Genomic DNA, 27745 nt, shown 5'->3' with positions numbered 1-27745 from the left:
GTTACTTCAATCCCCACACTTCTAACTATGGCACAAGAATTGTAAATGACCGAGATGGGCACCTCCCTCTCACTCTTTCCCCTCCCTCTTAGGGTAGAAGGTGCGAAGTGCTTTGCTCTGGGTGTCTTAGCTGTGGAAGACATAACGAGGCCCAGGCCTCCTGTCTTCAGTCCAGAGTCCACGGTCCTCCCTTCCCAGAGAGGCTGCTTTTTGTGTGATGTCGCTGTCCTGCTGGGAGTTACTAATACGGCTCGCCTGAAAAGTAGTTGAGGCAGACGATTGCCCATAGGAGCGAGAAGTATGACTCTGGCCCTGGAACAGCATGAGCCATTTCCGCGTTCTCTTAGAGACTCAGTGACTTTGGCGTCTGAGCAGGACTAGGTTGTGTCGGAGCCCAGACGACCGTCAGCTGCATTCCTGCACGCAGAGAGGTTGTAGCTAAGACATTCGGCCAGGCCAGAGGACAGTCCCCAGACCCCATGCGGGCAGCTCAGTGTTCCCATCCTCTGGGGAAAGAACCAACGAGGCTGGTGGTGGTTGACGCCCAGGTGGGACCAGGGTGTGCTGCTAAGTGTCTGCAGGTCAGGAAGGCTTTATGGAAAGCCTTGAACTGCCAAGCTGCCAGCGCCTCGCACACCCAGTAGGACACAGTGGCCGGAGGGCAGCTCTGGGGGGAGATGGGGCTTCCAAATAGTCTCTGCTCCAGGATGGAGGAAGGTGCTCGGCAGCGCCAAAGAGGCAGCCGGCTTCCTCCTGCCCCCCCCTGCCCGCAGTGGGGTCCCAGTTAGTAAACCCCAGTTTTCTTCTTCCCAGGTGCTGCTCCATACCTGAAGACCAAGTTTATCTGTGTGACACCGTAAGTGGCTTCCCTTCTCAATTTGACCTTTATTTCTGGTGTCCTCAGTTCTCCTGGGAGTAGGTCACTGGGTGACAGCCACCTGGTGAAGGGGCGGAACGCCCTGGGCTCCGTGGAGTACTCAGAGTGACCTTGTGTGTTTAAAAAGCTTGAAGCGTTTATTTTTCTGTTGGAGACCAGAGTTTGATGGCTTGTGTGTGTGTGTTTTGTTCTTTTTTTTTTTTTCTCCATTGTGTCTTGTCAACCCGGCCCTTTCCCCTCCTGCTGCTCCCCATTTCCTACAGAACGACGTGCAGCAATACCATTGACCTGCCGATGTCCCCCCGCACTTTAGATTCATTGATGCAGTTTGGAAATAATGGTGAAGGTGCTGAGCCCTCAGCAGGAGGGCAGTTCGGTGAGTGTTTGGTGACAGAGCCTGTCCTTAGGAAGGGAAGTCAGCCCCCTTGGTGTGCCATGCACCAAGCTGAGAGCTGGCTCCCTGGGATTGGTAGAAAGTTCTAGAGCCGTGTTCTACCTTAGAAACCAAATGTGGACCATGCCTGTCAGTGCGAATTTTCTCGTAGCCACGTGAAGAACAGCAATAAGAAACAAGCGAAGTTAACGTTCATCATATCTTTTCTGTAACCCACTAAATCCCCAGTAAATACTAGCCTCTTAATACACAAGAGAGAGCTAATGAGGGTTTTTTTTTATTTTTGTGCTAAGTCTCTGAGACCTGCCAGGTGTTGTGCGGCTGCAGCCCATCTCGAGTGGGAAGAGCCACATTTTGGTGCTGAGTTCCCCCCTCCCCACCCCAGGGGCTCCAGGCTGCCGCATTCAGGAGGACAGCCTTCCGTCTTTCCACGTGGATGGTTGGGAACGAGTTAAGAGAGGAAGAGGGCTGAGCCCTTCCACTAGACCAGACCCTCTGGGGAGGAGAGTCAATCTGGAGCATCCGACCCTGTCTTGGCCATATGGGGCAAGGACACTGGATGGCAGTGGTGGCGGAGCCTCTGTACCCCCAAGGGCTACGGGAGCGTGCCCTGCGGGCTGTCGGGCTGGGGAAAAAACTGAACAAGCTTGGGCAACTGAACGAGCTCTCCCGCTTTGTCCCCCCAGAGTCCCTCACGTTCGACATGGAGTTGACCTCGGAGTGCGCTACCTCCCCGATGTGAGGCGCTGCGGGCTGAGGCTGCAGAGAGCGAGGACGGAGGCACCTACCTGTGTTTCAGCACCCTTACACAGCCAGCCCCAGACCGTCTGAGACTCCTCTAACTTTGTGCTTCCAGATTTTAATCTCCTACTTCTGCTATCTTTGAGCAATCTGGGCACTTTTAAAAATAGAGAAATGAGTGAACGTGGGTGATACGCTTTTACCTAAATGCAAATAAGAATGTGTTCTCTGAGACTGTACCGGCGGGGATGTGGAAGGGGTGGCAAGAGGGAGAGAGAGTGGAAATGTTCTGGTCTTTTCTTGCTCCCCGGCCCTCCTCTCTCAGCAGCTCGTGTTGTCCTTGGACAAGTGCCTCCTGGTGCCCGCGGATCCCTCTGCCTGTCTCTGTAAGCTCATGCCACAGGCTGCCTCTAGCTGCGTTACTCCTGGCATTGCACTTTTAACCTTGCTAACAACCAAATAGAAGATAGGACTTTCACAGCCCCTAGGTTTCTTTTTAAATTAAAAAAAAAAAAAAATTAAAGGGCAAAAAACACTGTATTGGCATAGCCTTTTCTGTATTTAAGACAACTCAGTCAATAGCCTTCTTGGTGCTTTAGGCATTCAGCTTTCTTCAGGCTGATAATTTATAGAAATCCTGAAATGGGCTTCAGATCCAGTCCTTAAAAGACATCTGAAGCTGTGGCTTGGCCTTCGGTTATGAAATAGGAAGGTTGAAGGACAACCTAAACATCCTAGACATTTTTTAATAAACAAAGTTTTTATTTTCCCCTTTAATGTGTTGGCCTGTTAGTAGGTAAGGCTGGGCAGAGGAGTGCTTACCACCTGTCGTTTCCCGACGCCCCAGCCCACCCATCCCCATCTCCCTGGACTTTGCTCCTGTTCTAGAGCCTGGGCTATTCTGTGGGTGCCTTATAAGGGATGGGGTGATCCTTCCTTCCTCCCTGTCCACCTTACTTCCCTTGTGTAGGGCTCCTTCCAGTGTCTAAAGGTCCCTTGTTCTGTTTGCTTTGGGTATCCCAGAATAAGAAGGCGAGAGTTAACAGGTGGAACGCAACAGACTGTGGGGCCCCAGCCAAGGGTCTAGTTGAGCTCAGGGAATATGGTTCTTATCCCGGTTTCTTGATGTTTTCCGGCGGCACCTCTAATCCCTTCTTCACTTGGTTAAGCCGGGGGCAAAGGCTTACTGATAAACTTGAGGTCTATCCCTTGTGTGAGGGAGTGTACACCCTGGCCTCACCCCCCTCCTCACCCCCCAGTGCTGGTGACTGTCTTTCTCCCACTCGGGCCTCACAGATGAAGCTGGTGACAGTCTTCTCCCCATTGGGGCCTCACAGATGAAGCAGACGCACTCCCCATTTACTGTGCGTTTCAGAACACTTCGTGCTCTCCAGTACTTGGGCCGTCTCTGTCCCAGATGCCCGACTAGATCAGGCAGTCCAGGACCACCTTATCCCAGTGGGTGGGAATGCTGTTTGTTTTACCCATACTCACCAGGTTCAGAAATAAGGGGATGGGGACCTTCTCTCCAAGACGGACAGGGGTTGTGCTTGGCCATCCCTGTCCTTCGGCCTAGACATGTTGGTAGGTAGCACAGAGCTCTCCTTTTTCCAGCAACACTCTTCACTTCATAATAAGCTTAACTCAGAAACTGAGAGAAGATTTAGATCAGAGGGACCTGGGGCAAGGATCCAGGCTTCTCTGGCGCCGATATTGTAAAGTTCGTGGCTTTGAGGTAGCATGTGTATCTGGTTTTAACTCTGATTGTAGCAAAAGTTCTGAGAGGAGCCCAGGCTTGGCCCCTCCCTTCAAGAATCGAGCCCTCCAGGACCTGCCCGCTTTCTCTCCGCTGTCTCCCCCTGCCCGTCCCCAGCCCAGTCCCCATAGATGGCTCAAACTACCTGCTCAGTGGCTTGTGGGCTGCTGTCCTGGTCACCGCATCAGATTCCACTGTATACTTCATAGTGTAAAAATTTATATTATTGTGGGGTTTTGGTTTTTTGTTTCGTTTTTGTATATTGCTGTATCTAACTTCCAGAAATAAAAGTTATATAGGAACCGTCTGAGGGCGTGGCAGCTTTGTCTCTGGCTGCTGGAGGTCCCCCCTTCCTCTCCCCACTTCGGTTCTGAGGGGGCCCTACCCACAGGCTGAGCCTGGATGCTGACAGGAGGTGGGGGCCCCTGCTCCCAGGCTGGTCTCCGCAGCCCACCTCTGGGACCCCGGGCACCCAACCCCTCCCCACCATGTTAGCCAGCGGCCTCTAAGGAGGTCATACTCCTGCATAAAGGTCTCCGTGGAGCCCTGCCTCCTTCCTCCCTCTTCCTTCCCCCACTCCTTTGGCCTTCACAAGCTGCACCAACCTGTCTTGGGTCAGATAAGCGCTACCTAAGGGGGCTTGGGGTGCAGATAGTCCCACCCTGCCCCAGGGCCTCCCCTCCCACAGTTGCTCCATTATCGCTTTCCCTTCAGTTCACTCCGTGGAGATGAACGGAAACACTTCACTGGCTGCCCGACCGGTGGTGATAATTCACAGACAGCAACGCACCCACTCGGCTGGCTCCCCACCCCCTCCCCGGGTGCCGAGCACCATGGAGACCGCGCCGCCAGCCCCTGCAGAGATGGAAGGAGAGATTAGCGTCTGCTCTCTGCCACCCCACCCCCGCCAGCCCTGTGCAGGCCCCTGCGCTGCCTGCCTCCGGGCTGCAAACCCCTCTTCCCTTTCTTTGAGCTCTGAGGAAACCTCATGGCTTCACAACCCGTACCCCGCAAACACTCAGGGCCGCAGTGACAGCCCCTGGACTGGCAGTGGGTCAGCACCAGAGGGTCCAAATGGGGAGACCATCGTCCTCGCCCTGCTTCCCTTCAGGGCCAGGTCACCAGGCTGGCTGGCCCTTTCAACAGGCTGGTGGCAGCGGGATGGTGCCACCTGCTGGTGTCCCAAGAAGAGGCGGGGCAAGAAGGGACTGCTGGTGAGGATCTCTGCTGCACCCCCCCACAGTGCCCCCCACCCCCAAGGGCTTCAAGATTGCCTAAGCAGTAGGTGATTAGGAGAGGCCCAGACTCCTGGCCCCTGCCCCAGAATTCCTGCCGCCCCCCCCACCCCAAGGCCTCCAGCGCTAGTCATTTTGTCTTCTGAGGAGCACAGACTGCGTTCCAGGGCTAGTGGGCACCCCTAATCCATGGAAGAGGGAGCAGAGTGGTAGCTTTGGAAACATTACAGCAGCAGCCACACGGGAGAGAAACAAGACAAGCCACCTGCTGGGGGTCCCCATTACCCAGGTCTGCCCACCCAGGAGCCATGCCAGCAAATTTATGAAAAAAATACTTTATTTGAAAACACTGTTTACACAAATATGTGGCCTATGTACAAAGTACACAAGGATCCCTCTTCTGGTCCCCACCTTCCCTCGGGATGTTTAAACCTCCGACTCCCGAACCTCTGCCACCAGCTGCCCGGGCTGTAGGTCACAGGGCCCCAGAGGGACGAGCACGTGAGGCTGGGAGCAAGGCCTTCTCAGACCTCAGCGTTCTGCAGCTGTGATGAGGCCTGGTCCGGGTCCACCGGCAGAGGGGAACGAGATCAGCTTTCACCCCTCACGCAGGATTCCACAGATTTCACCCCTCACGCAGCAAGCGGCTCTGCGGCCGTCTCCCACTGCAGGTTTTTTCCCCAGGAGGAGAGGGGGGTCAGCCCCGCAAGCCCCTGGCCCTCTGTTTACCCCACTGCGTCTTAGACCAGCTCCTGCCCCTCTCCCACCTCTCCTGGGAGCAAGGTTGTAGAGCCTCTGGGAAAGAAAGCTGGGGCCTGACGCAGGGGAGGCGATCACGGAAAAAGATAGCAGGACTGGCAGCAGCACCACAGACACGAAGCGCAGGTCCCTTGGCTGGAGGCCGGGAGGCCCGGAGGCCGGGAGGCCAAGCCACACTGACTTCGGAGCAGCTCGGACAGACCCGACTCCAGTGACCTGTTTCTGCTGCGTTAGGGTCATGCTCTAGATAAGCTCTTGAGGCACAGTCTCCAGTCCATACGTCATTAGATAAAACACAAAATATTACTCAAAACTGAAGCCCAGCCTCCCTCCCGAGGCAAAGAACCAATAGATCAACACACGTGCATGACAATGGACAGCACACCCTAAACGCACACGCACACGTTTGGGAGCCAAAGCTGCTAACTCCGGAGCATGACTTAAGCTCGGAGGCATTACAGAGCAGGAAAGGCGCCCCCTCCGCAGGAACAGGGGACCTGCATCGCCTCGAGTACCTGCGACAGTAGCAGAAGCAGAGCCCCTCCCACAACAGTCACAGGCCCGGCGGGCTCGCGGGGACCTCGATCTGAACAGCAAGCTGGTGGGTCCTGCCACCACACGCCCAGGAGGGCGAAGGCGAGGCAGGCACACCTCGTGCGTGCGCGTGCGCGCGCGGAGGCATCAGTATGCACAGCGACACTATAAATCCCCATTAACACGACCCCTTCACACTGTGTTGTTTCCAAAGAGACGCGTGGGATTCGAATGTTCATGAGAGCGAGCCTCGGGCCGAGGTGAAAAGACCAGCGGGTGGGGAGAGGCGGGGGTCCAGACCGTCCATCCGGCGGCGCAGTAGTTCCTCCACGTGCCGGGCCACGTCCATGGTCTCATCCAGGTCAAATTCTCCGTCCTGGTCGAGGACGGCGTCAGGGCTGGGAGAGAGGGGGAGAAGGAGGTCTGAGGGAGCTGGCATGCCTCTGGCCCCCTCCCCATTCAGACCACAGTCCCATGGGAACAGGACTGGCTCTGGTGGAATGCCCCTCTGCCCCCCACCCCCACCCCCGACCTCAAGCTGAAACCGTGTCATGGCTCATTGGCAGACAGTTACTCAAGCTCTAGTCTCAACTCTCCCTGCCTCACTGAGGGGGATCAGAGTCCCTCTCCCCTGTCCCTGTCCTCTGCAAAACGAGGTAGTCGGGCCAGTGAATCCTGCCCACTGAGACGCTGGACCACTCAATCATGGGCTCCATTTGCGGAGCACCTGCAAGGGGCGGGGCCTTTAAATCACATGACCCCAGTGCTTAGCCTCCCGTTAAGGCCCGTATTTGCTCCACTCCACAGAGGGGGAAACTGAGACTCGGCCATGTCTGGAAACCCGCTCTGGGCCACCTGGCTGGCAAACGGATTCAGGACTGGAATTCCAGTCTTTGTGACTCTCAGGCCTACGGTCATCCCAGTGTAGCCTGTGCCTCCCAAGCACCCAGACACCCAGCTGGGGCCACCCACAGCTCAGCAGAGAATGAATTCTCTGGGACCTCCAGAGAGGAGCAAGTGATACCCCGTTCCTATCCAACTCCTGACAACAACTGCCCCTTCCGTAGCTACCTTTACAACAGCCTCCCAGAGCTAAATGTGTAAGCTGGTTCTGTCCTGCCCCCCTCACCCCTCCCATTCCATGTGGTAGGTGTTCTTGCCTCCCTTTTACAGAGCAGGAAACTGAGCATCTGGGAGGCTCAATCATTTCCCCAAGGTCACACAGCTAGTCAGCACCAGAGCAAGGACCCTGCTACATATAGCTTATGCTCTGCGTTTTTACTGGCTGATCTCCCTCTCTGCTCCTGTGCACAGGCTGGAGCCCTGCCTGGGTGGTCTCGAACCCACAGGAGCTCTGGGGCCCTTTGCCCAACAGCCCTCTGGGGGCCCAGCCTGAGGCCAGGTGCCCAGTTCTTCCCCGCAGAGACCCATCAGAACACAACCTACTTCTGGGGGTACATGTTATAATGAGCTGGGGGGCACACGGCTGGGGAGGGGGCCTGGTCCATGTAGGTGGCGCTGGCCCCAGCAGAGTCTGCAGACGCATTCACAAACCTGCAGGAGAAACATGGCAGAGCCTTAGTGGCCTTGGGGCACCAGCTGACCTGGGGAGGGCTTGGGGGGACATTTTTACACCTTTTTGGGGGGCGTGGAAGGACAAAGTGCCCACTGGGCCTGGGACTCCAGCTGCGGGAGTGGGGCCCTGGGTCCTGGTCCCATTGAGACTAAGCCCAGTTCCCTCTCCAGGGCTAAGCCAGGTTTTAGGGGGGAAGGAAGGGCTGGGCCAGGCAGGGCTGGTGAGTGGGCGGAGCAGGGCTGAGGGGTGAGGGGGGCTGGGGGAGAGAGAAAGGAGGCAGCAGGAGACCAGAGCCAGACCCTGGGTACTTACTCAGGGACCACTTGCTTGATCTGTGGCTTCACATATCCATCCACCGCTTTAGCTGCCGAGGGGGGAGTGTGATGAGAACCAGCCTCCGGGAGCTCCCAGGTAGTGGAAGCCCACCGCATGCAGTCTGCCTCCTACCCACATCACTGTGAGGCCTCAGCGGTGATGAGATTTCCCCAGACACCTATAAACACCTGCCCGTGGACCCCGCCCAAGGGCCACCCAGACCCCTCACTCCAATCTCCTTCCTCCTCCTTTCTTTTCTGGCCCTTTGCTCGCTCTCTCATCACCCCACCCCTGCCAAGGAAGCAGAACCAATGCCAAGCAGCAAACCCAACAGCGGACTGGGGACAAGTTGAAGAGGAAAAACCTGTCCATTTTGCTTCCCATATTCAACTTGGGGGCAGGTTTGAGGGTGGGAGCCATGAGAGCAGCTGATTAAGATGGGAATAATGCATTATCTGTGGGTATCATTATCCTGGCCAGCTCTGCCTCTTCGTCCTCCAAGGGTGCAGAAGTGAGAATCCACCCAGCTTTCCACTTTGCAGAGAAGAAAGCTGGGTCAGAGGCTTTGTTTTCCCTCTCGGTTGTGAGCCCTGAAATCCCCTCTACGGGCTCCACACCAAGCCACCGACCAAGCCCATGGGGGACATGGCCCCGGGGCTCTTCCTGGGGAGTCCCCGCTGCCTTGCCCCAAGAGCTTTGCTGCGGAAAGGCCCAGGAGTATCAGGGCGGAAGGGCCCAGGAGTATCAGGGCAGGACGGACCGAGCACAGGGGTGTAGTACTTGGAGAAGACCTCGTCCTTGGGCCGGTCGGGAAACACGTAGATGAGATAGCTCAGGTCCCCTAGTCGGTCAGCCAGCGACCGGATGGAGAAGTCCCGCGTGGTGAATGGCTTCAGGTTCCACAGGTTGCGGTCAGCTGTGAAAAGGACGAGCTCATTCCCACCACCCACCACCCTCAGGAGAAGGGTCAGGGTTATGGGGTTTGAGATCTGGTGTGTGGAGACATCTGGGTTTTTACCAGCCTGCTCTGCAACCCTCCACCTTGTCTGGAACTCCTTGGCACAGGGTGAGCAAGTGACCATGGGAACATTCTACCCAGCGAACCAAGCAAGTGGACGCCAGCAACACTAGGTCAGGGCAGAGAAGGGAGAACTCAGAACCGCTGAAGGAGTCCCCCAGCAGCTCTGGAGGCCACAGGGCCAGTGATCTTAAGTTCTCCATGACGGAAAATTGTAGAAAGGGAATGTATTTCTGAGCAAGTCTTCCCCTACCTTTGAGTTCAGTTCCAGTCTTTCCCCTGGGGAAACCATCTAAGGATGCAGACCTGATGGGGAATGGGGAGCAAAGAAATGGGAGCCAGGGCACTCACGAGAGTCAAACTTCCAGGCAATGGTGATGCCTCCGATTTCGGAGTCACTAAAGCGTAATAAAAAGGTTCCATCGGGCTTGTTGATGAGCAGGTCATGGGCCTGTTGCTTGTTCACAAAACCTAGGATGGCCCTGGGTGCATGGAGCATAGAGTGTCATTACCAGTCCAGCATCTCCTGTCCCCTGAGCCCATGGCCTCCCACTCCCAAGGCCCCCCATTCCTTACCCGTCATTCCAATGGGGCTTGTGATGCTTCTTCAGCACCTCCATGACCCCGTCAAACCACTGCCAGAAGGTGTAGTTCCAGCCCGGCAAGTTCTCCTGAGAGTACCCAGGAAACCCCAAGTCAGGGTTTGTGGCCCCATCATCACAGGTGGCCTAGGGAATAGTCTGTGCCATCTTGTCCTCAGGGAAACCCTCTCCCAATCCCTCACTCTACTCGCCCTACACTCCAGTGGGCCATAAATGGACACATCCCCCAACCTGCAGCCTGGGTACAAGAGACTAAACCCGCCTCTTGCCTCTCAGGCACAGGGGCAGGGGTAGGAGGTGCCCAGAATTGTGTAAGCTGAGATCTCCAAAGTCATTTCTGCCCCCAGTGGACAGAAGGGGAAACTGAGGCACAGAGAAAGGAAGGGCCTGGCCACTTAGTTAACCGACCCAGGGCAGGAACTCAAGGATCCAGACCCCCAGCCCCGGGTTCCTTCCACTGTCCTGCTCCAGCTCACAGAGCTCCGTGCAGTTTCCTGCTACCCCTGCCTCCGTTCCCTGGGGTATTAGCCCCCATCTCTCCTGGCTGTAGGCGAGGGCAGGTCAGGATGGAGAAGGGGGGCTGCTGACTGAGGCCAGGAACGTGTCTGTGAGGTGGGGAAAGCCTGGCAGGGCACAGGTGGCTCCGGGCAGGCAGCTGGCAGCGGGTCCCTCACCCTGTTGAACTGGGACCAGGACACGGACATGCCATTATAGTCTTCAAGGTGGCTGCTGCTGCTGTTGAACAGTTTCTGGGCCAGGAACACGAGGTTCTCCTTGGTCAGGCCGCGGTTGCTCTGCACTTCGGCCTTGAATTTCATGTTGAGCGCCTCACACAGCTGTGGCCACAGCACTTTGTCGGGCACGGCGAATGGCACCCTGCCCTGAGGCGGAGGGAAGAGAAAGCAGACCGAGGGAGTAGGAAATATTTACACGCACACGCACCCGTGCACACACCCACACACTCGGGCCCACAGACACCAAGAGACAAAGGAGACTAAGAAAGATCCAGAAAGGAGACACAAACACAAGAAAAAGAAAGGCAGGGCGGTGGGCGCCTGAGTGGCTCAGTTGATCATCTGCCTTCTGCTCAGGTCATGATCTCAGGGGCCTGGGATGGAGCCCTGCATTGGGCTCCCTGCTCAGTGTGGGACGTGCTTATCCCCACCCCCCATTTGTGCTTTCTCTCACACGTGCACTCTCAAATAAACAAACAAAATCTTAAAAAAGAAAAGAAAAGAAAAGGCAGGGCAGCAGGGGTGGGCATATGGCGATAGAGACCCAGACCAGGAGCCTGGGATAGAGATCAGGGACTCAAACCATAAGCAGAAGGAAGATCAGAGACCAGAGCCCAACAGCTAAGCTCACAGACCTAGGAAATCCCCCTCCTAAGACCTGGAAAACGGAGCCTAAGGACATGCCATAGGCAACCCGCTCACGTGAGCTGTCCCTACCGCACCTCAGCGCTGGTGGGGCCCTAAGGTTGACAGGAGACCACCCAGCAGGGCCCCAGGGGCTTGGGGCCAATCCAGGGAGACTCCAGGGCAGGGGGTGCTGAGATGGGGGTCCCATGAGGACTCACTGGCTCGGCAAAAGCGTTGTCCCACAGCACGGTGGCGGTTGCATTGTGGTCCTGGCTGCCGTGAACGATGACAACCACGGGAAGGGACAGAGTCTAACGAGAGTCAAAGGAATGAGTGTAGCAGGCACACGACCACACTGAGCCCTCATTCCTCACCCTCCATCCCACCCACGAAACCTCCCAATGAAATCAAAGCAGAACTAAACAAACAAAAAAACCACAACCTAGTTCTTCTTGGCCCATTACTTAAGCTCTGTCGCCGGCACCAGATGAGAACACAGCAGGCACGCACCAGCAGAGTGAAAGCAGGTTTTCTGAGAGCCTCCTGGGCTAAATGGGCCATGACCGTGTGAGCATTCAGAGCTGTCTGGCTTTCCCAAACCAGTCAGGTGGCCTCAGGGAAGTCTCCACCTTTCTGGGTGACCAGTGGGGGATGAGAGAGCGAGGCCTCACCTTCACCTGGAACACAAGCTCATTGCTGCCAACGCTGAACTGAGACTCAAACAGGACCGTGAATTTTTCCTCCGTCACGGACTCCGCGCCCCTCCGGTCAGCCCGCTTAATCCTCTTTAGTGACTGCAGCGGGGGAGGGTAGAGGGAGATGAGGAGAAAGTGGCTGTTTAGGGGGACTCGGCCCCAGGTGGACGGCCGCCCCAGGGGTCAGGCCCTGGACTCACCATGTTCCTGAAGTGCGCGCTGAGGGTGCCGGTGGCCTGGTGATACTCCATCACACAGCAGTTGTTCAGGATCTCGCCACTGCACTCGCTGCGAAGGAGAAGTGACCCCCACGGCCACATGGGCCCCAGGCCAGGGGGGTGGCTCAGTGCGTGCCCTGGGCCCAGTGTTCACGCCCGAAAGCCCAGCCAGAAGATGCTGCCCTTCCCCCTTCTCCTTCGAGTGTTCCCCCCTGGGTGCCTGGGTGGCTCAGTCGGGTAAGTGGATGACTCTTGATTTTGGCTCAGGTTGTGATTACAGGGTCCCGGGATCAAGTCCTGCATGGGGCTCCCTGCTCAGCGTGGAGTCTGCTTGTCCCTCTCCCCTCTGGTCCTCCCTCTGCCCTCTCCCTGCTCGTGCTCTCTCTCTCCGTGTCTCAGGCCTGAGAGTAAAGCAAAGTCTTCAAGGGTGGGCTCTGGGTCTCTATCATTAGGTTAACAACTCTGTCGGCATTGAGACTGATGCGGGGGCCTTCAGCTCTGACAGCTTCTGGTGCAGCTAAAATAATAACCATGACCACAGCCTACAAGGACCCCAGGGTCAAACCCAGCCTGGCTCCCTGGCCTCTTGGGCTCCTCTCCCCTCACTCAGGACAAGCAATCCATGCCGCCTTGTCTGTTGGCCGAACACGCAAACTTGGTGCTACCTCGAGACTTGGGCACCCACTCTTCCGGGTGCCCTGAACCCTCTTGTTTAGGTCTCAACTCAAACATCTCCTCAGAAAGGCCTTCTGTGGCCCCTCACGTGGTGAGGTAACATCTATCTGGATGCCACGATGTCACTGTTTTCATTTTCTTTCTAGAGTCTATCACTTTTTGACACTGCAGAATTACCACAAGCATAGAATGGTCTCCTTCCCCAGCCAAAATGTAAGCTCTAAGAACATGAGAACCTCTCTGGCTTCGTTACCATCCTATTCCCAGATGCCACAGTAGGCTCTCAATACACACGACCCAGTCTCCCACTTCACTCATTCACTCCCTCATTCATTGCATCCTTTGTGCAGGCCTGCCCTGATCCCTGGATCCCATCCTGGGTTCTCCAGTCACATTCGCCTTCCCTACACTCTCCTTTCGGATAAGGCCCATGTTTTCTGTCTGAAAGTCTCCCCCCTCCTCTCTTCACACGCTCTCCCTAGCTGCTCCCATTCATCCCACGTCCTGACACTGTCATTCTGCCCTGCCCCCTGCACGACCCACTTCCCCAGTGCCTTCGGTCTCCCCTGGTGCACACTCCCCTTCTCATGACTGCTGCCAGCTCTGCTGGGCTGGGCGAAGACAGAGCCAAGTACGGTGTGGATTGCAGCTCTGTCCCAGGGATTAGCACAGGTACCTGAACAAGCCAGCAGGGCAATCCATGTTGACCTACTACGTGCCGAGAAGAACGTGTATCCCAGGACAGACAGAAAGAACTGGGACACTGCACCACGGCTGTAGGGAGGGAGGCTGAGCTGCCTCCATCACCCAGAACCTTAGTTACAGAATAGACAGGAACTCCCAGTCCAGAACACAGGGGGCAGAGAGAAACACGTACTTGCGGGTGTTCTCGTTCTTGAGCAGCGACTTGGCCTGCTGCTCGCTGATGATGGTGGCCTTCACCTGGGGGGGGTTCATGTGCACGTTCAGCTTCCCGCCCACCAGCAGGCGCACCGTCGCTGCAAACTTGGTCTGGGTCTTCAGGACCTGAGGGGGCTGCTTCTCAATGATGAACGTGCTGTGGGGACACGAGGGACCAGAACACACATGATGTTGACTCAGGGGACAGTGCCTGCTCACCGACGTGGGGAGGCTACCAGGGCTCCGCAGGCAAAGGAACGGCACAGGGCAAAGCTCCTGTTCCCAGGGAGGCCACCGAGAGTCAGAGGAGGTGGTGGGAGGGGAGGCAGTGACATGACTCAGCAGCTGGCCCAGGCTGGGGGAGACACGGGCAGTCCATGGAGCGTCCACAACAGAGACTGGGCAAGGTCAACACCAAGCAGCCACTGCAACTAAGGACAGAGAGGGATGGGGGCCCAAGGCAAAACAGACAAGGAATCCAACGAGACCCCCCTACCACAACCCCGGTGAGCAAAGCACCCGGCCTGCTCCATGCCAACCACCCAGGGGCTGGGCGTACTGGAGGCAGCAATCACCTGGTCACCAGGGCTGAGATGATGTCTGTGATGGTGGCGTTGACCTCAGCCAGCATCTCCTCCACTGGGCCGGGGATGGGCAGCTGCTGGCAGAGGTGCTCAGCCCTGCGGATCTGCTGCCGGTTCTGCCAGATGATCTCGGCCAACTTCTCACACCTGCACGGGAGCCCCAGGACACCGGGAGGACAATGGTGTCACCCCACGCCCCAGGCCCCAGTCTGGGGAGAATGCCCCAAGACCCAGCTCCTCCCTCATCCTGGAAGGTACTGCACCTCAGCCGCCACTCCTGACCCGGGAGCAGAGTGCCCCCACTTTCAGGAACACAGAGCTGCACGGGACCAGCACCCCGGAACCGGTCCGCTCTGCCTGAGGCTCACTCTGCACACCCAGCCCTGTCCCCCTCCCCAGCACAGGGACTCCCTTCCTGGGCACATGGCACATGACGGGGGCCCCAAAGTTGCATTAGGAACCCCCAGTGAACTAAGCCTTGCTGCAGCACAGAGAGAGCTGGCTGCCTGAGTAGACGCCAGAGGCAGCACCCCTGCCCCCAGCCACCCCCAAACACCATTACCAGGACTGCAGCACGTCCAGGCTGCCCTCGGGGGGCCCTCCGTTCCCTGCCAGCTGTTGCCGCCGCTTCCACTGGATCAGCTCATCGTCCAGAATGATGGTCTGCTGCTTCCGCAGCAGCTGCAGGGTCTTTTGGTGCTTCTCGGCCAGCTCCTGAAGGCAGGTGGGGACAGCAGGCCCTTCTGGGCTCCCATAGAACTCCCAGAGTTCACTCCAGAGGCAGGGCTGGGGACCAGGCCCCGGGCACAGGCCCTCCCCTCTCCCAAACCCGCTCTGCCTCACATGCTCCCCACAGGAAAGAAGGTTCTGGCCTCCAGCTCTCCAGGGTCCCGCTCTCCTCCCGGCCCTAGTCCTCTCTCGGGCTCCCTGGACGGCACAGATGTGGACCTCCGCACTGGGGAGCAGAGGACGCAGACCACACTTACTACGCGGTACTGCTGCAGCGTCTGGGCCTCATGCTGCAGCCAGGCCTCCAGGGACACCTGCTTCTGCTGGAGGGCCGTCTCCCGGCTCAGACGCTCCTGGGGACTCAGCTGGGCCAGTCCGGCAAACTGAGCTAGAGAGGCGATGGGACACCCGCGACTGTCATTTCCTGGCTTCCTGCAGGAAGCCCAGTAGAACACAAACACCTGTTCCAGAGGCAAGGCCCTGAGGGTCTGCCCAACATCGGACGGATGGCAACTTGGGGCTCTAGCAGCCAAGGGAGCCAGACCTGAGCAGGCTCTGAGCCCTGGCCTCTCGACTTTGATCTCCCCTTTAGGGACTGTGCAGATGGAAGCCTGGGGGCACAGCCCCCCCGAGGCCTCCCTTCCCGTCTTAGTCTACACAGCTGCCTGCCCAGACCTCCTCACGCCACACGGGGGTCCAGCGTGGAGCCTTGCTGCCTGGTTCGATGTGTGCCCTCACCGTTTACTAACTGGAGGACCTCGCGCAAATCATTTCCTTCTCTGGGCCTCAGTTTACCCATGTGCAAAACGGGAGAATCTTGGCCCCTGCCTCAGTGAGTCGCCAAGGAATAAGTAAGTGATGATCCACCAAAGGCTCAAGGAACCTCCCGCTCGCGGGCCCTGAAGGTGAGAGCTGGTCCTTCCTGGGCAGTGGCTTCCAGTGCAGGTTACAGGGTGCCAGAGACAAGCGGCTGCTCAGTCCCACCCCACACAGAAAGACCACCTAGGGAAGCCCCTGCCCCACAGGCTCTGTCCCGCCCCTGGAGCAGCCTCTCCTCTGGAACAAGGGGTTTCTCTTTCCCCGCACTGGCAGGGGCCTAACATGTTGGTTTGTCCAGGCTGGGTGGTGAAATAAGCGGACCAACCAGGAGGACATGGAGAGGCACAGATAGGCACACACACGGACAGAAGGAGAAGGTGGCGAGTGAGAGGGAATGACCAGCGCCCACTGGCAGCAACACAGAAGCAGCAAGATTCTCTCAGGACAGGAAGGTAGCTTCTCTCCACGCTAGCGTGGGGCTCTCATCCATGGCAAGAAGAGGGAGTCAGGGAGGCCTCCTTACCGTTTTACCAAAAATCTATTATGAAACACTTCAGACCCAGGGAAGGTAGAAAGAGTGATGCAAGGAACACCTGCATATTGATAACCCAGCTGAAGAAACCACAGGGAAAGCCACCTGTACGTCCTTCCCTGCTTGCAAACCCATCCCGGCCTCCAAAGGTAACCACTGTCCTCCACGCTGGGAATATCATGGCCTGCCCAACGTCTTGCCGAGTATCCCAGTGTCCTCACTTGGGCTGAGACAAGGAGATGGGAGAATCAGCATGTCGTGGTCGAGGGCCATGTCACACTGACTGAGGCCCTGTGGACACACAGCTGGGACAGACGAAAGGAACTCAAGACAGCCTGGGAAAGCCCTAGCGCTGGAAGAGAACTGGAAATACGGTTCTGATCCCTCGTGGACACACAAGCTGGGACAGACGAAAGCAACTCGAGACAGCCCGAGAAAGCCCCAGCACTGGAAGAGAATTGGAAATACGGTTCTGATCCCATGACTGGGGACTGAGAGAGAAGACTACCGTCCAGCTGTGGCACACAGCAGAATAGTCGCCATCTCAGAAATCCTGCCATCCACGGGGGGTGCTGGTGATCCCCACACCTGGGCCCAACCTCCCTACGCCAGTGACCCACTTAGGTCTCTCCCGGCACGTTGCGGAAGCTTCTGGAAGGAAGGTCAGGAGATGGGAGGCGATTCTCTGCTCCACTGGAGGGAGCTGAGCCTTCTCTTGCACAAACAGAACAATAGTCTGTGTTTTTGATGAGTCAACTTGATAAATGAGACTGAACTGACATTGCATGGTGGGTAGAAACCCAAAGCAGAATCTAATGCAAACCCTTAAATAGGAAACAGAAAACCAAGAAGGGGACTGGAAGAACTATCAACCATCAAAGACTGGGGTTAGAACTGACAGCCTGGGGCAGAACGTGTGGCTTTTGCTCAGGTCATGATCTCAGGGTCTTGAGAAAGAGCCTTGCAATGGGCTCTGTGCTCAATGGGGAGTCTGCTTTTCCCTCTTCCTCTGCTCTTCCCCTCACTCCTTCTCTCTCTCTCAAATAAATAAATAAAATCTTAAAAAAAGCAAAAACAAAAACCAAAAAACAACTGACAGTCTGAATTCTCCTGTTCCTTAATCTAGGAAGAGGTCCACTCTTTCTCTGGGGTCAGTCCAAGATGGATTCAGAGGAAGACATGCTAGAATCATCCCACCAACATTTACTTAACACCTACTATGATTCTGGCAAAGTGTTGAGGAATTCAGAGCATGGGAAACACTGACACAGCAGGGTGAGGAGAGCTTAAATAGTTAAATTAAAACAGCATAGGGGCACCTGGGTGGTTCAGCCAACTAAGCATCGGACTCTTGATTTCTGCTCAGGTCATGATCTCAGGGTCCTGAGACAGAGCCCTGCATGGGCCTCTGCACTCAACCGGGAGTCTGCTTCTCTCCTTCTCCTTCTCCCCCTGCCCCAAACCCCACATGCTCTTTCTTTCTCTCTCTCTCTCAAATAAATAACTAAATAAATCTTAAAAAGAAATAAAACAGCATAACAGCATTCTAAAAAAAAATTCAAATAGATTTTAAAAAGAAAGAATAGAGGAAAATAATTTAAAATTTGGGAGAAAACAAAATAAACATTAAAATGTAGATCTCAGTGCAACTGCATTAAATAGTATGTTAATTATTAGTGGACTAGGGGCGCCTGGGTGGCTCAGTGGGTTAAAGCCTCTGCCTTCCGCTCGGGTCATGATCCCAGGGTCCTGGGATCAAGCCCCGCATAGGGCTCTCTGCTCAGCAGGGAGCTGCTTCCTCCTCTCTCTCTGCCTGCTTCTCTGCCTACTTGTGATCTCTGTCTGTCAAATCAATAAATAAAATCTTTAAAAATATATATATATTAGTGGACTAAACATCTCTATTAAAAGCAGAAATTGTCAGAATACTCATAAAAGCAAGACTCAACGATATGGTTATCCACATTTTAAATTTAAAAAACATGTTATCAAGATGCCCTGTGGCTATATAGAATAAGAAGGCTGAAGTAGACTTCAAAACAAAAGGTATTACCAGAGATCAAGAAGGGCATTTCATAGTTATTAAGGTATCAGTCAATCAGAAAGATATTATAATCATGAACTTATATGTATCTAATAACAAAGCTTCAAAATACACAAAGAAAATATTTACAGAGATAACTAGAGAAGGGGACAATTCCATAATATAATAGGAGATTTTGATCCTTCTCTTTCACCACCTGATAGAACAATTAGGAAAAAAAAAAAAAAAAAAGAAAGAAATCAATAAAGACTGAGATCACAGTGGTTCTCAAAGTGTGGACCAGGGATCTCTAGGGGGTTCCCAAGAACTCTACTGACAGCCTACAAAGCCAAAACTGTTTTTATAAGGTCAGAAGACCTTACCTGCCTTTTTCTCTTTCGATCTCTTAGAGGAAAACAGTGACATTTTCTAAAGACTTCAAGATATGTGATATTACAATAGATTGAAAGCAAGACCCAGGGCGCCTGGGTGGCTCAGTGGGTTGGGCCTCTGCCTTCGGCTCGGGTCATGATCCCAGAGTCCTGGGATCGAGCCCCGCATCAGGCTCTCTACTCGATGGGGAGCCTGCTTCCCCCACCCACCCCGGCCTGCCTCTCTGCCTACTTGTGATCTCTGTCAAATAAATAAATAAAATCTTTAAAAAAAAGAAAGCAAGACCTAGCTATCTCCCATTAAGCCTCACATTAAAGAGATGTGTAAAAATCTAAAGCAATGCTTCTTGCTAAACTTTGTTTTGGAAAATACAGACGTTGGTTTGGGTGACTTTTTTAGTAAAACTTTCTTATGTTAACATTATTTAACTTAAAATTGCTACTTTTAAATGAAACAATGGTGAGACATACACTCTTTTGAAGTCCACAAGATACATTCACCAAGATAGAGCATACACTGGGCCATAAAACATGTCTCAATAAATTTAAAAGAATTGAGATCATTTAGAGTATGTTCTCTGACAATGGTGGAATTCAATAATAAAATGCAAACCAAATCAATAACGATATGACATATAGGGGAAAAAACCCAAATACTTGGAAATTAAACAACATACTCCTAAATAATGTGTGGACAAAATAATTATTCAGAAAAGAAATATTTCAAAACTGAATAATAATGAATATACAGCATCGTTAAAATCATGAAATGCAGTGGAGGGAAATTTAAAGCTCTGAATATATGTATCAGAAAAGAAGAAAGGTCTAAAGTCAATGAGCTACGGTTTTACCTTAAGAAGCCAGAGAAAGAAGAGCAAAAGAAAAGGCAACTTGACAATTCCTATTCTCAAGAGGATGGGATGGAACAGCTCTGGGGTCAATCTGGAGTTGGGGGACAATGGGCCAGGTCTCAAGACTCCTCAAATTGTACTGGGAGTTAATCTGCTCTGAGTTAAATTTTCTTTCCCCACACACTTATCACAACAGCCGCTGGAGAACTACTGACCTAGGAGACAGGACAATGTCCCACGGTCACCTCCACTTCCCAGTTCCATCTCCTATCGGGGAGGCTCAAGAAGGGGCATTTCTGGAGTCCCACCTCTCCCCAGCCTGGTTCAACCAGAAGACTCCCCACCTAAGTCCTCCCTCTGAGTGGGGAACACTTTGTCCGTGTTCATCCAGTCATTGAGATACTCAACAATCAGGGAGAGAATATTGTTTAGTAAAGTACTGGGACTTTATGACATTATCTCTAGTTGAGATCCGGTTCTGCAACTTATAAGCCATCCAGGCCACATTACTAGAACCATCTACAAAATAGGAATAATACAGCTACCTACTTCTTGGGACTATTGTAAAGTCTGGATTGAAAAATGCATGCAAGCAAAAGAAAAGAGAAATGCATGCAAAGGGCTGAGCTTGGGGTCTGGCCCACAGCAGGGGCTCAGTAAGAACTATTACTTCTCCAAAGCTTTGGGTAAGGCTCTGTGGAGACAGACACGGACACAGCCCCGGCCCTGCAGGAACACACAGAGTGGTCCTCACTCCTGGCCTCGTGACATACACCGCCCCGGCCATGCGGGCCTCACCCTGGATCCGCAGGCTCTCCTGATACTGGATGATGAAGTACTCCTGGGTCTGCTGCAGCTTCTTCAGTTCATTCTCTGTGTCCTGTGTGACCAGCCGCAGCTCCTCAAACGTCTGGTTGATCTGGAGGTGTTTCTGGGACATGGCGTCAGCTAGGATCCCAGCTGGAGAACTCCCCTGGGGACACAGCAGGGGGAGAGTGCAGGCAGCATGAACTGGAACTGGTATGGAGTTGGAAAGGAGGGAGGAAACAGGGGACCTGGCAGATTATGGCAACTTCATAAAGGACAGGAGAAACTTCTGTTGTAGCTCTGGCCTCCACCAGAGTCACCCAAACAGGGTCCACCTAAGCCCTCTCTGGAGAGAGCAGAACTCAGCACATCCAGGAGTTATCTGGGTTTGCAGACTAATGATAGTGACCCCTCATTCCACATTCGTTCACCGACCCGATGCCACAGACCGTGTGAGGTGCTGGGGACACAGCGGGGAACAAGGCTATGTGAACGCACATCATCTGTGTTCTCACTCAAGACCTTTTTGTAACTGAGGAAAGTTACAGGGGAGGTATTGGTAAGGCCATTTAAGGGACCGGGTCTGATCTACTACTTCCACAACTGGCTGAGAGGAGACCAAATCATCAGGGCCTGTCCAGTAAACTGCTCTCAGAATAAAATCCGAACTCCTTCCCACAGCCTCCACTGCCCTAGCTGAGAGCTTCTGCCTACCTCCACCACTCCCCAGCACGACTGCTGCCCAAGCACAGCAGGTACTTTCCGTTCCTTGAATACACAAACATGTTCCTGCCTCAGGGCCTTTGCACTTGTTGTTCCTTCTCTCTGGAACATTCTAACACCAAATCTTCCTAAGGCTGGCATTTCAACTGGCACCTTTCCAGATTGGCTTTCTCTGATGGGTCAATTTCAAATAGCAACACCCTTATCTGAAAGTGTCTTATTCCTTTATGTTTTTATTTCTATCTTGTCTGCCTCCACACACTAGGATATAAGCTCTCAAGTGCTAGAACCTTGTCTGTCTTGTATGCCACGAAATCCCCAAAGGGTAGCACATCAGAGATTTTCAAGAACAGCCTGATGTTTTGGAGAAGAAACGACTTTCCTCGTGACCATGACAACACGCATGCCGTAGACATGTATTTCTTTTCTTTTCTTTTTTTTAGACATGTATTTCTTAATTGGAGTGGAATTCATTTGTATGTTTATAGATAGTTCTGTGGTAGCAACAAGTCAAGGGCTACAACAGTTTTCCCAAAAGACTCTTTGTGACCTGGCTTCTGCCTCCTCTCTGGCTTTACCTACTGGGGCTCCCCAACTGGCTCCCTTTTCCCCCATATCACTGACCCCTTGCAAGTCTTCAGATGTGTTCAGATGGTTCCTGCCTTCCTGCCCACACATATAATACTCCTGTTACTTTTGTTCATCTTTCCTTCTTCTTCCCCTTTTTCCCGTTTAGAGGCTCCTGTCCTCAAGACATCCCCCTGTCAGGCTGCCCTAGTGTGAGTTGGGTACGTTTTCCATATATGCCCCCTTAGTACCCAGCTCACCCCTACTCACCCCTAGAGAATCTATCATTGCTTGAATCCCTTTTAGGTAGGGACCAGGCTTTTGTCTGTTTCTCCAGTCCTAGCCCAGTGTCAGACACCACAGGACCTCCATACATGTTAACTGAATGAACTGTAACATTCCTGAAATCAGCATCCACTGCAATAAATAAATATGCTCCGGGCATTATTCTGTGGTCTTCACCCATGTGTGGCCACTTTAAGAAATTCATCTTGTGGGGTGCCTGGGTGGCTCAGTGGGTTAAGGCCTCTGCCTTTGGCTCAGGTCATGATCCCAGGGTCCTGGGATCAAGCCCCGAATTGGGCTCCCTGCTCAGCAGGGAGCCTGCTTCCCCCTCTCTCTGCCTGCCTCTCTGCCTACTTGTGATCTCTGTCTGTCAAATAAACAAATAAAATCTTAAAAAAAAAAAAAAAAGGAAATTCATCTTGCTTTACTCTAGATAAGATAATATTTGTCCCATTGTTCAAGCAGATGTTCAATGCCTTCATGATTACAGAGCTTGGGGGATGAGTTCCTTTCTGCCTCTCTGAACCTCAGCTCTTGGAGCTTAGCAGGGTTCTCTTCTGACCCAGACCTCAGCTCCACCTCCCCTCACAGTCACCACCAGAGAACATATCTTCTTTCAACCCTAGCGCCATTTATTAAACGACAAATACTTCTTCTCCCTGGTGGCTTATGATCCCTTGTCTAACGCGGGTTGAATTTGCAGGGGGTGTGTGTGTGTGTGTGTGTGTGTGTGTGTGTGTGTGTGTGTAGGGCTTCCTTTTCTGTTTCATTAGTCTGTTTGTCTACCCGTGGCCCACACAGTATCTCATTTAACTCTGACACTAACTCTATAAGGAAGAGACTGTTACTAGCCCCATTTACAACTGAAAAAACAGAGGCTCAGTGAGAATAAGTAACTTGTTCAAGTCACAGAGCTAGTAAGCAATTGAGCAGGGGGGAGCCTGAAGCCAGGGCCTGAAGAGAAGGTACAGGGACTGTAACTACCATGTGCTGTTGCTTCTCACACTTGCCCATGTCCCTTATCTGCTTGGTGCTCTCTTGCCAGCATTTATAGAATACAGTTTGTCTGCAGAAAAAGGCGGGTGGAAGGACTTCCCAGCTCCTCTCCCCACACCCACGGGACACTCACATTGTTGGCTTCTCGCACCAGCCTCTGTTCGTTGTACAGAATATGTCGGATGCAGCGCACCAGCTCCATGGGACAGCGGTCATACGTGTTCTGAAAGAATCCGACAGCAGTTACAATTGGTCTCCTGACGGTCCCATCATGGCCCCCCACGGTGCCGCGTGCCCCCTCCACTTCCTCTCCTCTAGCCTCTGCCTCAGCTTTCCTCAAGAAACCTCAGGAACTGTCACCAGACACCTCTATCCCTCCTTGACTCGAGTTTCCAAAGTTTCCAAAGCTCCTCCAATCTACTTTGTCTCCTTTGACTTTCAGAGCACAGATACCCTGAAGTCCACAGAATCTATTATCCCCATTTCGCAGGTGAGAAAACTGATGCTCAGAAAGGTTAAGTACTTGTCCAGAAGCAAACAAGTGAGCAGATGACTCAAGACTCGGAGAATCCAATGCCAAGGCCAAGGTACTTTCTACTGTTGCCCTGGCCTTGGGTTCCTATTTTGCCTTCCTCTTCCTCCCAGCTTTCTCCTGTTTCCTCCCTCTTCTGTGATGGAATTTTTATTTCCCTGGCACCCTGATGCTTGTATTTAAGAAGGGTTCTGTGAGGAATACAAGTAAGTTCCAATAAATGCTTGACTGTGATTACCACTCACACCCCTTTCCTGCTTCCACAAAAACTTCCTTTCTCCCCTATACTATCCCTGTTACCTCCCCTACTCCCCACAGAGAAGGAGAAGGCACAACGGTACAGCTACATCCTTCATTCAACGCTCTTCTATCCAGCTCTTGCCTCCGGGGCAATTCTGCTCCTTGCCCACAGGACTTCCGCAGTCCTCTCACCTTTAAAAGAGTCCTAGGAGGGACGTCTGCTTGCCTCATTCCTCATTTCTAGGAGCTTTCAGTCTTCCTTTGTCAAACAAAGGACTCTTGACTCAACCTACCTCCATCCCTTTTGCTTGATCTGTTTCAAATGCCACTTCACCCAACTCCCTTCTGTTGGCGACAAACACACCCCACCCTTCGCTTTGTAGCATGCTCAAGGAATCTGACAGGTCTGATTTAGAAAGGGGGGGTGGGGGAAATTGAAGAGCAGAAAAGTTACCGATCAGCTCAGGGTCACACGATGAGTCAGTGACCAGGCCAGGAAAAAACCCAGGGGTTCTGTTGCTGGAAAGAAAAGGCAGACACTGCTTTCCTGCAGAAGTGCCCGCGTTCACACCCACCTGGAGCTGCGTAGCATAGTGCCCCAGCTTGATCTTCAGTAAGAATCCATCCTCCCCGACTTGGTGCTCCGCCTTCTTCTGCAGCTCCTGCACCAGGCCCTCCAGGAGCTGGGTGGCCTGGGCTTGGTCCTGGGGATTCTCCGGGTCGATGGCATCCCTTGGGGCAGGGCAGGGGAGAGAAGACTACCATGGCATCTCCTTGGGCAAGGAGGTCAGGCACCAAGAGGGAGTCGGAAATCCCAGGCTCCAGACTAAGGGCACTCCAGAGCCCACAAGACTTGTTCTGGGCAACTCCACAGGCATCACGGTCTAGAAACACCCCTTCCCTTCCCAAGGTCCCATTTCCCTGTTCCCCTTTCCCAGGGACACCACCCCATCTGCAGGAGGGGCAGAAAGGGCTAGAATCACACCAAAACACAAAGAGAAGCGCTAAAGGTCAAAGGGCCTGTGGTAGGCGCCCCCGCAGATGATGGCCCAGGGCAGGGGACTTACCATGGCTGGCTCTCAATCCACTGGGCCAAGTAGTGCCGAACCTCAATGGGGAAGTGCTGCCCGTACAGCACCTGCATCTGGCGCAGCGCATCTCCCTGCAGCTGCTGGGCTTGGATCCAGCCTGCCATGTCCGTTCACCTAGGGCGAGCGGAGGGCTGCAGAGGCTTCTCCTCGACAGGAGCAAGGGCTGCGCCCGCCTCTGGTCCTGCCATGCCCACCAGTCCCTGGACCGCAGTCAGGCCAGGCTCCTCCCCTCCCACAGACACGCTTTCCTGTGCGGGAAGAAAGGCCGTGAGGAGGGGAAGGCCGCCGGGCCCTCCAACAAGGAACCCGCTAAGGCTTGGGGAGGGGCTCTCGAAAGTCAGGTGCCCTCCCCCTCTTCCTCTCCCCTTGCCCCACCGGGGCTTCCCCGGGGGGGGGGGGGGGGGCCGGCAGCTAGAAAACTGAAAGAGAAACTTGACGCGGAGGCCCACGGGCCCTCTAGGGAGGGCTGCAAGAACCACCCCCCTACCCGGGTCCCCCGCCCAGCCCGGAGCCCCGAGTCCCAATTTCTGGGTTGGGGGGGTGGAGGTTTATTCCAGCCCAAATTTAGGGCACCGACGGAACGGCTTGGTCCCCGCTGGCACGTGGCTGGGGATGCTGAGGAGGGAGGGCTGGGGAGACAGAGGCTGCCTCTTCAGAGGCTCCCCCCCGCCCCAGCCGGACCCCCACGGTCTCCCACTGTCCGGCCCGACAGCGCCCCCTGCTCCCCGCGGGCGGGGACGGCGCCCACCCTCGGCTCCCTCCCCGCGTCCGCGTCCAGTGTCCCGCGCCCCGCGCCCCGCGCGGAAGCCAAAGCTCCCTCTCGGTCCCGCACACCCGTCCCCGCGTCCCTGCCGGCCGTCGGGCTCCGAGTCCCGGGGCGCGTGGGCCCGAGGTGGGAGTCGAGTGCCCCATCTCTGCGCGCGCCACTCGGGACGCGCTGCCGGGCCACCCACCTGGTGGCGCCGAGCCGTCCGGCGACGGGACCGGCTGTCCGCCCGGCGGCTCTCGCTCCGGGCTTGGGCTCCGGCGGCGGCGGCGGCGGCGGCTGTTACTACAGGAAGGAGCAGAGAGCAGCGATTTCCTCCTCGAAGGTCAGCTGCCTCGGATAGACCATACACAGCGCGCGAGCTCTCGCCAACACCCCTCCCAGCCTCTGTCGCTCCCTCCCTGCCTCCGCCCTCGGTCGCTGGCTCCCCCCGTGAGTGCGCCCCGGCTGCCGCGGCCGGGCCCCTAGCGGTGAGGCTGGGCGGCGCCGCGCGTGGGGGCTGCCCCGACGGCGGGGTCCCCCGGGAGTCCCAGGCAGCCCTCACCCGCTAGCTGTGGACTGGCGGGCAGCAGGCGCTGGAGTGGCCGGGGGAGGGGGGCAGGGGATGGGGGTGGGAGAGCCGGGAAACCCCCGCCTCTGGAAATCCCAAACTAAGACCTCAGTTTTCTCACCTGTAAAAAGGGAGGAGGGGAGGGTTAGACTAGCTGGACATGACTTCCAGCTCTGCGTTTGTCATCCTTTGAGTGTCTAGATTAAAAAAGTAAATGTAAATGTGTGTGTGTGTGTCTGTGTGTGTGTTTCTGTGGGTTGGGGACACAGCTTTTGTGACCTCAGAGGCAAAGCGGTAGGGAGGGGAAAGACTGGGGATTCCAGAGAAGGCAGCTCACCACCAGGGCTCCACCTTCCATCACTCCCACCACCCGGCACTGGCCCCTGCAGTGGAAACAGGAAAGAACCTTGGCAGTCTGAAGTTTCAAATCCCTCCCCAAAATTTTGCAGATAAGAAATGGAAGTCCAGAGAGAGGAAGGAGCTTGCCCAGGGTCACACAGGGGGCATCTATGGCCTGGTCTGCAGACTATGATCCCTAAATGATCCTGCCCACTCACTTCTCACCCGGTCCAGTCCCATCTGAGGCTGGTCCTACCTTCAGAAGGGGTGTCTTAAATCCTTACAAACTCAGAGCTGCCAGAAGGCCTTGCCAGAGCTGGGCACACCCTCCTTGAGCCTTGCCTGGGTCACAACCCCCTCCCTGAAAGCCCCCTACAGGGCCTGCTGAATTGGGCAAGGCTGGTCTGGAAGCCTTCCATCCCCTTTGCCCAGCTTCCCTCTCCTCTGGGCCTCCCCTCTGCCTGGCAGCTGGAATTGGCAGCACCAAGGGAGGGCCTCGCTGGGCTAGGACCATGTGTCCTGGAGGGAATCATTCTCCTCTACCTCCCTCCCTCCCTATGCCTTCTTGGATCTACCCTTTTCTCTCCATTCCCTCCCCCCTCCCATTCCTCCCCCACCTTCTTGCCCCTCAGTACCTTCCCCACTGTCGTTCTTTTTCCTTCAGAGAAAAAGCAAGTTTCCAGCCCCAGAAGCTGGGATCTCTGGGTCTCGCACATCGCTGCAGTCTCTTAGTCTCATGAGGGGGAAGTACATGGCCTCTCCCTTGCTTCTTTCCTCACTCCCGGCAATTCATTTGGCAGAGGAGGGCCAGACACACAGAGCTAGGTCACCTGGAATGAGAGTCAAGTGTCAGAGCTGGAAAGACCTGTAAAGATGATTTTACAAAAGGGGCAACAGAGACTGGAGAGAGGAAATGACTTGGCCAGGGTCACACCACCTGTCAGTGGCAGATGTAAACCCATGGAAAGATGGAGGGTTTGTGCTCTCCAGCCTCTAGCTTCCAGCAGATGGGTAAGCCAGAGGTTGGGAGGAGAGTCCTTGGATTCCAAGTCCTCTGAGCCCCATCTGGAAGGCAGGGGGCCACACTTGCCATGTACCCACTTCTGGGCATCTGGAGAAGGTGACATGGGGGTGGCAAGTCTGGAGTGGGAGCCTTGCCTGTCCGCTTCCAGGCAGCCACCTCTCCAGCCTGCTCCCCAGGGCCTGTAGGGACCTGCTGCTCCAGCTGGCAGCTGTACCCACCAAACATCTAGCTAGATTGGG

At 54.7% G+C, this 27745-nt stretch overlaps 2 protein-coding genes across 7 annotated transcripts in view; one reads left to right on the top strand and one right to left on the bottom strand.

The window, feature by feature from the left end:
• Positions 1-4075, top strand: part of STAT3 (signal transducer and activator of transcription 3) — a 73208-nt gene extending 69133 nt beyond the window's left edge. For 3 of the 5 annotated variants that reach the window (XM_045983990.1, XM_045983991.1, XM_045983989.1), the window contains 3 exons: positions 814-856; positions 1141-1253; positions 1958-4075. In XM_045983990.1, the coding sequence (XP_045839946.1) occupies positions 814-856; positions 1141-1253; positions 1958-2013 (212 nt within the window). In that variant the 3' untranslated portion in view covers positions 2014-4075. The remainder of the gene's footprint in view (positions 1-813; positions 857-1140; positions 1254-1957) is intronic. The other 2 variants (XM_045983993.1, XM_045983992.1) reach the window with 1 other exon arrangement.
• Positions 4076-5322: 1247 nt separating this feature from the next.
• LOC123929453 (signal transducer and activator of transcription 5A) lies at positions 5323-25949 on the bottom strand. 2 transcript variants are annotated; one of them, XM_045985124.1, is made up of 19 exons: positions 25781-25948; positions 24804-24941; positions 24312-24468; positions 23098-23187; positions 20385-20559; positions 15227-15357; positions 14803-14954; positions 14232-14387; positions 13634-13813; positions 12064-12151; positions 11840-11962; positions 11387-11479; positions 10482-10688; positions 9782-9876; positions 9557-9687; positions 8948-9103; positions 8185-8236; positions 7743-7850; positions 5323-6694 (listed from the first exon to the last, which is right to left on the bottom strand). In XM_045985124.1, exons 2-19 carry the CDS (start codon positions 24929-24931, stop codon positions 6532-6534), a joined length of 2385 nt encoding a protein of 794 aa, XP_045841080.1. In that variant the 5' UTR covers positions 24932-24941; positions 25781-25948; the 3' UTR covers positions 5323-6531. The 2 variants fall into 2 exon arrangements, with proteins under 2 accessions (XP_045841080.1, XP_045841081.1); XM_045985125.1 differs by lacking the exons at positions 7743-7850; positions 8185-8236 and having other exon boundaries at positions 25781-25949.
• Between the last annotated feature and the right edge of the window lie 1796 nt (positions 25950-27745).

Source organism: Meles meles, chromosome 18, assembly GCF_922984935.1.
Source record: "Meles meles chromosome 18, mMelMel3.1 paternal haplotype, whole genome shotgun sequence".
Lineage (NCBI taxonomy): Eukaryota > Metazoa > Chordata > Mammalia > Carnivora > Mustelidae > Meles > Meles meles.
The sequence above is the reverse complement of the archived record's forward strand: the minus strand, read 5'-3'. Positions and strand labels throughout refer to the sequence as shown.

What these genes read in the sequence shown, in the direction of transcription:
- LOC123929453 (XM_045985124.1), bottom strand. Translation starts at nt 24,931, where the DNA reads ATGGCAGGCTGGATCCAAGCCCAGCAGCTGCAGGGAGATGCGCTGCGC. An exon ending in AAGAACGAGAACACCCGCAA is followed by an intron (nt 12,152 to 13,633) that starts GTACGTGTTTCT and finishes TCTCCTTCGCAG; the next exon opens with CGAGTGCAGTGGCGAGATCC. An exon ending in TGCCTGGAAGTTTGACTCTC is followed by an intron (nt 9,104 to 9,556) that starts GTGAGTGCCCTG and finishes TCCTTTTCACAG; the next exon opens with CTGACCGCAACCTGTGGAAC.